Genomic DNA, 10,959 nt, shown 5'->3' on the forward strand with positions numbered 1-10,959 from the left:
AATTTAAATAACATCATATAATTTACATATCAAGAGCCGGAATAATCATTTAGGATTCGGATTTAATTAGATTCTTTCCCAATATGTCTATACGACTTCCACATAACGGTAGCCCAGTGCTACGTAAGCTTTTTATTCCTTTCGGCATAAGGTAAAGTGTATATTAAGTTTGTCATGCCATGTGCAACACTGAAGACCCCAGAAAGTATATGTATATATAATTGATCAAAATAAAAATCTACGTCGAAATCACGATAGTGATCGCAAATATTTAAGATAGAGATTTGATTGGATGTTTGGCAATGAAAATGAAATATATAGGAGGATGTTGGACACGGTTTTCAACTGAATTTTCTGTAATTTAGTATTTTGGGTTTTTAATGTATAGCGAACCTACTTCCTAAAAATTATTAATATTGACTCAAGTTTCGAGGTAGCCCCACATATAACGGTACCCCCAAATATTCGGCATTTTGTCTGAAATTTGGTATTTTTGGCCAACGTGAGTCGATACTTTTTATGATAGCTCCCATATAACGGTACTCCGCATTATTCCGTATTTTGGGGTGTTTGGCTAATTCGATTATAATTTAGTATTTTTAATTTTCATACGATGACAAATCTTCCAAAAACTATGAATATTGGTTCAATTTTTAAGATATACCTCTATAACGGTACCACCAATAATGTTTTGTGTTTATGAACGTTTTTAACCAATTAGCTGCAATATGATACATTGAGTTTCCATTGGGTAAAAAATCTCCTTACCAAAAGTTATAGATATCGATCTGTTTTTTTAGGGTAGCCTCCACAATCATCGAACGACTCCTGATCCGGTCGAACTTAACGACATTTTACTTGTTATTAGATTCAGAATGTCTTCTAATTTTGCATCCTTGCATTTGTCCCAAAATTTATGTGCATTCTATGTGAAATATGTACATACAATGATCGCGTGTGCATTCAATAATATACTTTTCAATTATATTTTTATTCTCACATAAAATATTTTCAATACAATGCCAATCTAATTGAAAGAAACAATAAAATATTTTGAAAATTTTCAATAATTGACAAATGAAGGCTCAAAGAAATGTACGCTAACAATTTTTGACCAAAAAATATCAAAATAACGCTACGACATGGTGCAATTAAAATAGCTCGATACTAAATTCGTGGAAATGCAAATATGCTTCATAATTTTTTTTTTGCAAATTTTTCGCGGTTTTCGATTTTTTAAACCTTCCCTGGAGCTCCACGAACATTTCAAGACTATGATAAGAAAAATCCGTTCAGCCGTTCTCGAGTTTTAGCGAGACTGACGAACAGCAACTCATATATATATATATATATATATATATCCGTACCCGATTTGGTATAGCACTCATTTTTGAAATCTTTTTTAAACATCACGCGTATTTTTCCATACGATTTATGTATTTTGAATGTTCACTTCGCTGTGGAGGGCATACAAATTTAAACTTTGTTTCCAAATTTTGGAAGGGAATGTGAAAATGAGTCGAATATGTACAGCCTTATGTGAAGAATCATATAAATCTAGCTTCGAAGAAAGGCACTGGTCAATTATTCGTAACCTTTTTTGTATCTTTTTTATAGTTCATATAGATTGTGCTTTAAGTTCCTTTAGATACTCCCTGATCCCATTAGAATGAATTATTATAACATTATTATTTTATATTTTGCTTAAGTCTTAAGTTTATTAAAATCTGTTATATGAAATATAAATGAATGAAGCACATAATTGCATTATTTAAATAAGGTGGCCAAGTAAACAACCTCTCTAACTTAAACTAAAAAATCTACACTCTAAAACATAATCCAAAGCATAAAACCATTTTCATTGCCATATAGTCCATTACGATGTATATCGTCCATCCTAATTTTATTGACGTTGCACCACACGATTGGCATCATGGCGAATCGATACATCCACAATGCTCATATTTGGTGTTAGGAAATTTGTTAAACGATCTGCACCCTGACGTGGCAGGCGATCAAATGGGAAACCCATGGCACGACGATCGGGATATTTACGATCACGTACCCCGCAATACGATGAGGCATCACTGCAACTGCCCACGAGATCTTGGTCGACCTAAAAGAGAAGTGTAAATTAAACACAATGGAAATAATATTAATTACAATATTTCTGTCGTACCCGATCATCTTCATAGTTGGAAACCATAGCAAATAGCTGACAACGCAATCCTTCACCTGGTAATCCTTTTGGGATTAACATATGCGCTGGCCAACCACAACCACAGAAATTGAATTCCAGTTCTTCGGAAGTATTTGCATTTGGACGATTTGCATCTAAATTACGAAATGTCCGTTCGAAGGGTATGGTGACATTGGATTCATCGGAACGACGCCGTATGGTATTTTGTCCTGGATTGACTGAATAAAATAAAAAGTTTATTATTCTATATGTAGGCACTGACGAGTCGGCGACCATTAACGAACTAAATTTAATGCGATGTAAATAACACACTTTGATCTTAGTAATAAAGCCGAGGGGCGAGGATAAGGTAAAATCGTGCATTATTGCCAAGAAAAATTTGAATCTAATTCTACATTCAGTTTACAGTAACTGTGATGTTACCACAGTAAGGTTGGACCGAGGGCAGCAAACCCCGTTCCTTATTGCCTCTGTCTACTTACAATACAAGGAGCCGGATCCACTGGGCGATATACTGCAATATCATCTTAGGATGTGATGCTAATGTTCACCATTTCCACTGTGGATTCAGCTAAACTTCCTTAACATAACAGAGAATCTGTGAGCATTACGACTTACTGACGACCAGTGGTGGTCATGGTGCTGTGGATGTTGTTACCAAAACTCTTCCAACCAACCACTTACCTATGATGCGGTAATATCTCGGAAAATAATATCGAAGGCCCTAAAATCTATCGGTAGCATTTAAAGAAATGATGGCACGTGGACTAATTACACTGTGCTACAAAACAACAAAAAAATTATTCAGGGATTCTAATGTACCAATTCTGTTTAGTTGGAGTCCCTGGACCACGAAAATGCCTTTGGTTTTTCTGGGTCACTTCAAAAACGTGGTTTCATAGATTTTCAATAGCTTCTTTCATTTCTAACGGATTTATATTGAGGATTGGCTGAGTTGCAGTGGTTGAAATGTGAAGGAACTAAACAGAATCGGATACTCATTTTCCAGGGAGCAGTGACTTTGGTACGGATGAGCAATTTCTACATCATATTTAACTTCAGATGTGGCAAATGAAGCTGTGATGGAAGACCTAAAAAGCTATCCAAAACTGGTATGGGCGATTAACACTTTTCAACCCTACAAATCTCCTGCACCTGCAATGTTGCAAAATGCCTCAGAGCAGGTATTAATAACACTAAAGGTGATTTTCTAGGCTTGTCTTATGTTATCATTCATACCAAGTCTGTGGAGAGAAGTGAAGGTGACCTTCATTCTTCCTTGCTCTTGAAAACAATAGAAAAGTTTTTAGATCTTGAGATCAGGAAATCACTGGACTTAAATAAAATCAGCAAATCACAGCACGTCTATATAAAAGGCTAGTCTATATACACTGCTTTACAAGAAGTAGTTTGAAATATTGAGAGCAATTTGGAGAACTCCAACTTCACATTGGCGGCTTTATTCGATATCAAGGGGGCTTTCAAAAACGTAAAACTGGTCAATCCACTTTGTTCTCTGATGGACCAGATTGCTGTTTTGCTTATAAGGATAATCAATGCAAACATTGGAGGTCCCTGCTTTGGCTCCTAGTGACAAACGAGATTCTTGCAAAATCTGACCAATTGCGATCGAAAGTAGTGACTTATGATTAGAGAAAAATTCCTACCAACAATATATTTTTCGCTTGGAGCACTTGGGTGGGTGCGACGTAATGGTCTTAGAGTCAATCCCGCGAAGACAGAAGTGGTACTATTCCTCAAAAGGCGCAAAATTTCAAGTTCTCTCTACCTAAAATAGATTAGCTCGGGAACTCTCTTTGTAGGCCAAATCCTGGAGCACCGTTAATCACGGAAAAAGAACTTAAAGGAGCGTAAAAAAGTTCTAATATCGCTGTGCTCTTGCAAGAACTCAATAGGGAAGAGCTGGGGACTGCCATCGCTTATCCTACATTGGATTTACGATGCAGTGGTCCTTCCCATTCTTACTTGTGGATGTCCAAAATAAGTAGTGTGCAAAGATCGGCAGCAATCCTTATATCCAGAGCTCCTAGAATCACTCCTCAGGCTGCTCTGAATGCGATAATAAATCTACAGTCACTTTATTAACTCGTTTTCAGGCAACCAGAAGCGAACTTCACACTACGGGCACGTAGATGTCCTGAACATAATAAGAAATTATGAATTCTGTCAGAAGAAAACTTCAAGTGACTTTATTTCCCCACACCTTAATTTGGAGGAATTTAAAACAATAATATAAAGCAGAGAGTACTGGGCGGGTGAACTCCTCCGTTTTGAGGAACTGTCGATATTGGTATCAAGTCATAGTGATATTAGAGGAATTAAATTAGCTTGCGCAATTGATTTAACAATTGATGACACTGTTAGACCTCCACTTATCTACTTTGTTAGCAAATCCCCAAGTTTTACGAGGAGAAAATATAGGACCTTGAAATCTCTCTGTGTAGTAATTTCTATCGAACATCTACTTTATCGATGTCCCATGCTTCGATACAGAAGGTATAAACATTTTGGGAGGACAGATAGATTTTGATTTGAATTTTGGATCATATGAAGGACAAAAATGTAACCACAATTAATTTCCAACGATAATAAAGTCTTTTTTTGTGCATGAGGTGATATGGGCCATTAACCACAAATGCGGTTTCCGTTCATGTTTGCAAATTTTGTATTAACAAAACTACGAACAAGAGCGTGTGAATTTCACTATTGCATTAATTCAGGAAGTGGTTAGGTTGAGGTAGGTTGCCATACGAGACCATGTTCGTGGAACTATATCACAATACAACAAATGATATAGCGCTTGGTTTGCTAGTGAAACCCAATTTCAAAACCTATATACTCAAGCTATATTTAAAATATATATTATGGTGGTGGGACCAACATATTATAACTGACCTCCATTAATACAATGCTGACATATTTACACAATATAAACTTACATGCTGCCACAAATTTATCCAATTCCACCATCATTAGACGCTGTTCACCAAACAACATCTGCTGGCCACGTTCATCATTTTTGGGTCCCAAAAAGATACGCACCGTACCAAAACGTTGAGCTCCACCGGCATTCTTAACATTTAGCGTATAAGTAAATGGTGTATGCTGCAAATGAGTAAATCTTGCGAATACATTTCCTCTTGGTACAAAATCCATACCACGTGACAAATCTAAATCGGTTTGTTGCCAAAATGTCGACAGAACATTGGGTTGACCACCATCGCTGGCCACTTGTAAACCTTCTATAGTTATACCATCATATTGCAATTGTGGTAGAGTATAGGGTGGTAGCTTGCGCTTGTGTTCTTGAAATATATCATCGATATTTGAATGCCATCTATAAAATGCAGGATCACGCATTGCTGTAGCAGAGTCACCCATTACGCCGAATGATTCGAGATGACGATGATCCGGATCGTGAGCATATGAGATTAGAACATGTCCCATATTATGTAGATCACCATAGAGATTACGATTTGGTGATATGGTCGATGATTCAATCATGTTTCCAAGGATGTTAATGCCATCCTGTTCGGTAAGGCGTTGTTGATTGCCACTTTCCTGGAAGATGAGGGTAATTAGGGATTTTAATAAATTTTCCAAATTATAAGGTCTTAAAATGGTTCTTCGTACTTAGAATAAATTCACATCCGTTTTGGTATTTGAAGCAAAAATACGTGATATCAATCGGGACATTTATATAGTGTAAATAATCTGACAAGAGGTTTTTGTATCCCCTGAGAATACGAAATAAAAAAGTCCAAAAATTTAGGTTGAAAATTCGGCTGAATTCTCCGTGCCGAACATTTAGGGACTTTATTCATAATATGGACCTATGCTAAACCTTTTCTTTAAGGATATTTTCTTAGGTTCGACAATTTTGAAACTTTGTTGGAAAATACAGGATAAGCATTTCGGGGTTCGGTGACTTTGTGTATATACTAAATCATAATATGAACCTATGCTAAACTTTTTGTTTGCAGGTTTGAAAATGCGACTAGAACTTCTTAGAATGTGATATATTGATATTGGTATTTTTTGCGAAGACATATTTTACCCTATGTAATCCAAATTATGATGAATAATTGAAAGACCTCAGAACACTAAATTACAGCCCCATTTGTTTAAAAAAATTAAGGCATTTAAAAATAAGGTAATTAAAAAATTAAGGGCATTTTTAATCTTTGACATGCCGCCCCTTCGCTTATAGGATGTGTAAACTTCGTAAAAAATTATAGCTTGTGGAGTATATTTCAAAAAAGGATCTATATCGAATATTTTTGGTCAGAAGGTTTTTTTTTCATCTGAGCGAGGATAATTCCAAATAAATTGTCTCAACATATCTAAATATTTTATGGTGGTCCTTCATTAATTCTTTAAAATTTCGAGGGCTAAATAAAACATCTTCAAAAACTGTCGCAATACTCACATCCACAGCAAAGCCCTTATGAATTGCCTCCATAATTTGATTCCGCCACCTTTCCAAATCGTTGATATCAACATTTATTTGATCACTTTCACGATTTAAATCACTGAGTTTTATGTTATTAAAACGTGGTGGCCATGAACGACTTGCCACCAACGAATCCATTTTCGGAAAATAACCTTCCGAAATTGGTTCACGGAAATTATTAAATCTTGCCACCCGAGGCAAGTTGTTACTAAACCGTTCCATATTATAACGGGCCATAATTTGTTCGTGCATATAATAGAATAGCTCACCGCGACGATCTTTGTCAACAATGCTACGATCACCAGCCTCGAAGGGATACACCAAATGCCAATGCCAGTGGTGTAAATTAATACCCATATCTTCACGGAAATACCATAGACGATGTTCAGGATCCAAATCCGAGGCTGTATAATCGCGGGGAACAATAATGGGCATACGTGATCCTTCGGGCACAACACTGGCCTCTTCACGAGCCTGGCGAAACACCTTCGAGTCGACATATTTCTCGGGGAATGATTGGGCAAAAGAAGGCAAATCCAAACCCTTGGTATCAGGACGATGCAACAAAGCCACCGATAAGGCATAATTAAACAAAAACGGATTAACCCTATCACGAGCATACACGGCAACACTTTGCAAATCCTCAATACTCCGTAGGCCGACAAAAATATCAATTAATCTCCCAGCAATACGGCGATGACGTGGTATAAACAAAGAAAATTGTTCATCACGTGCCAAGGACATGGGTATACGTAAATCCGGCAATGTAATATCACGTACGGGCACCCGTTGTTCTGCCCTTTCGCCAAAACGACTTTGCACTTCGTTACCAATTGGACGATAACGATCGGTTAGAAATTTATCGGGAACATCGAAAACCGTGGGCGTTTTACCCTTTTCCATAAACACCGGTTCAGTGGGTTTATCGAATAAAAGTAAAAGATTTTTCTTGTCAGCCCGAGACATTTTTCCGTTCGTTCTATTACTTTTTGTAATTGCACTTTTGTAACCAGCAAATGCATTTCACATGGATATTTATACTAAATACAGAAGTTACATTTCTCACACGAAATGTTATCATAATTATGCGGTTTTTGGCTTTACAAAGGTACATGCACTTTTGTAAAACGATAAATTTCCCAGTTCGTATTGCATTCGCAATTGTGATAAATATTTGTATATAACTTAAAAAATGTTAAGCGTCAATGTATTTCTTTGGACGGCAGAAATATATTCATAAGGTATAAATTCACAGCAAAGAGAATTATGTTCGTTCTGTTCGAACTTACCGACAAATTGGCTGCAAACTTGAATTTGAAGTTGTAAATAACTGAATAAAATAACTGAAACGATGGAAACTGTTATATGGAGGCTATATAAAAACCTGGACCTATATTGAAAATTTATACCTGCAGTTGTTTTATCCTTCGAGAACCTGAAATGTCACTTCTGTTGTAAATTACGGGTAGTTTCCCCAAAATATATGAACTATGGTGGATTTATATTTGGAGGCTACTTGGAGGCAACACTACTGAAAATAAAAATAAAATCTTTATTGTTTCGAAAAGGTCGGTTTTTAAGTGTCCTTGTAAAAATTTGGCCGATGTATCCCCTTTTCAATACTAAACAATGTGCAGGGTATGGGTTTCTTAGACAGTGAAATATCTACCCCAGGAAAAATATTATCATTGTTTAGATCCCGCCTAAGTTTGGCATACCGTACTATCAGAGGATAAAAACGTTATCGGATACAAAATTCAATATATACACCAAATTTCGAAATGCAAGTTCTATATTTTCCTAGCAATTGTGCTAATTCCAGTACCATATAGTACCACAAACTCGTCATTCTATTTGAAACACCTCAAATCGCACGAAACTATAGACAAGACCTATATCTAAATCAGATTCGACTTCAACAAAACTTAACACAGACATCACGCTGTGTGCTGTAAAAATTTTGTCTCAATCGGATAAACATCGGGAGTTTGGTGTATGATCTACATAAAAAAGGATGAAACTATATGGAAGCTATATCTAAATCTGAACCGATTTCAAATAAAACTTCACAGACATCAAATTGTGCACTGTGCAAAATCTTGTCTTAATTGGACAAAACCTTAGGAGTTTGGTGCACCATTTAGATGAAATCTAACAAAATTGTATATGGGAGCTATTCCAATAGAGTTCGTCCTTGGGCCGTATGAGTGACCTGTGTCAAATTTTGTCCAATTCGGATCATAAATGCGACCTGTACTTTGTCCACACGTATGCATTGACGGACATCCATAAATCGACTTAGAAATTAATTCTATGCATATTCTCAAAAGGAACCATGGGTCTATCTCGATTCTTTATGTAGAAAATCTACCTACCAAAAATTATATATATTTTCTCAAGTTTCCACGTAGAACCCAGGTTTTGAGCATTTTTTTTAGAATCTCATGGGTGTGTTAAATCTTCCCACTAAAAAGTATCCCTATAATAACTGTACCGAACTATTTTTGGTATTTTCAAGACTTGTATTTTGGTATAAAATAATCAATGTAGGTCCATGTTTTAATATAGTCCCAATATAAGTATATAGCACCATTGTCATGTAGGTTTTGACCGAATTTTCTAATCGAAATGAATATTATTTTATATATATTATTATTTAAATATATATAAAATATCCGACCCATTTCTGTAATTTTTATGTTTTAGCAAAATTTCCCCACCAAATAGGTTATAATTTAGTACCGCGATTTCTTGGTGAGCGAAAAATTCATATTTTTAGGTTTTATATAGGTAATTTTTTTATCTGACCATAAACAACATGGTCCACACATAAATGTTCCGACCAATTAAAGGAATTTCGAATGCACATGACGTGGTGTAGGGTATACAAAGTTTGACCCGGCTGAACTTAACAACTGTTTTGTTTATTTTGTACATTAAAGTGATATTCCGAACCCACATCAAGAACGTGGGTTTTCCAAAAACAGAATGGGGATACATATATACGTTGCTTAATATTCCATCTTTAGTACCGACCAAAATTTTTAATGTTTATAGTAAAATCCGGACAATAAATTATATGTTTCTTTTATATTTTTTTCCATGTAAAAAAATGACACCAGTGAGTTGAGCAGTATAGACGAGCGGGCGCCGACCATACGATACCGTACACAACTACCACTGAAGTCTAAATTTCTGCGGATCTATATTCCGAGCCTGGACAATATTTTTCGATATTTGAACTCTCTTGACCGATTAGTGATTAACAACTCATCTTTCTTACCCTGAACTTTAAAAGAACTTTTAAAGATTTAAAATTTCTTATTTTACATACAGATGTCTTGGCTCAATTATTGACCGATCAATATCAAAACAGACATTTGTAATAGTAGACCAGATCCCCTCCCCCGTGTAAAATTTTTGTTATTTGGCTTATAATTATGACCTCTAGACAGGCTAGAAAACCTGACAAAAAAAAAACATTTTTTTCGGTCCAAATTATCCCCTATACTTGATTCCAAAGCGATCAGCGGCATATTTCCGTCCATTAGTGTGGTAATGGGATTCTAAATAATATCCGAATTCGTAGGAGCACAAAATATTTAAGTATAACTCCCACATCCGAGTAGATACATAACTGTAATTGATATCAATTTACTACAACAACTACTATTGGCTATACTATCAACTTCTCGGGTCTATGTTCTTCAGAAGTAACTATATACCCCATAGTCTGGACTCATTTGAACCGCTAAATATTGATCGATTATAATGAAAAGAGTCGTGTTTTTTCCTTGGTCTGATTCCTTTCTCCGTGTAAAATTTAGTTATGTTCGGGGCATAATTGTAGCCTTTATAGCGACCAGAAAACAGGCAAAAATTAAGTATTTGGTTAATTTCATCTCCTAAATATTAACCGATAATTACAAAAAAGGGACTTCTTTAACCAGAATCGGCTCGACATGCAAAATTTCGTGGCTATTGGCCTGTGTACAATAAAATCTGGGTCTAAGACCAATATTTCTTAGCGTTGCAAAAAAATAAAGCTATAATACCCTCACAACATAGATTAAAATGCTGTCTACTGACAAATTCTAACTATTTGTAGTTCGATTGAAATTTTGTTCATTTTCCCAGTGGGCACTTTTTATACCCTTCACCACACTGTGGTACAGGGTATTATGTCTTTGTGCATATGTTTGTAACAGGCAAAGATAATCGAGATAGACCCATGGTTCCTTTTGTGAATATGCATAGAATCACTTTCTGAGTCGATTTATGCATG

At 35.8% G+C, this 10,959-nt stretch overlaps 1 protein-coding gene across 1 annotated transcript; it reads right to left on the reverse strand.

Moving 5' to 3' along the window:
• Window positions 1-1,897: 1,897 nt before the first annotated feature.
• On the reverse strand, window positions 1,898-7,640 carry LOC133335923 (phenoloxidase 2-like). Its single transcript, XM_061544216.1, has 4 exons — window positions 6,651-7,640; window positions 5,161-5,782; window positions 2,180-2,418; window positions 1,898-2,116 (listed from the first exon to the last, which is right to left on the reverse strand). The coding sequence occupies exons 1-4, from the start codon at window positions 7,638-7,640 to the stop codon at window positions 1,904-1,906; spliced, it is 2,064 nt and encodes a 687-aa protein (XP_061400200.1). The 3' UTR covers window positions 1,898-1,903.
• Between the last annotated feature and the right edge of the window lie 3,319 nt (window positions 7,641-10,959).

The sequence above is a fragment of the Musca vetustissima genome, unplaced genomic scaffold (genome assembly GCF_032173495.1).
Source record: "Musca vetustissima isolate MV318-11 ecotype Yass unplaced genomic scaffold, APGP_CSIRO_Mvet_v1 utg46446, whole genome shotgun sequence".
Lineage (NCBI taxonomy): Eukaryota > Metazoa > Arthropoda > Insecta > Diptera > Muscidae > Musca > Musca vetustissima.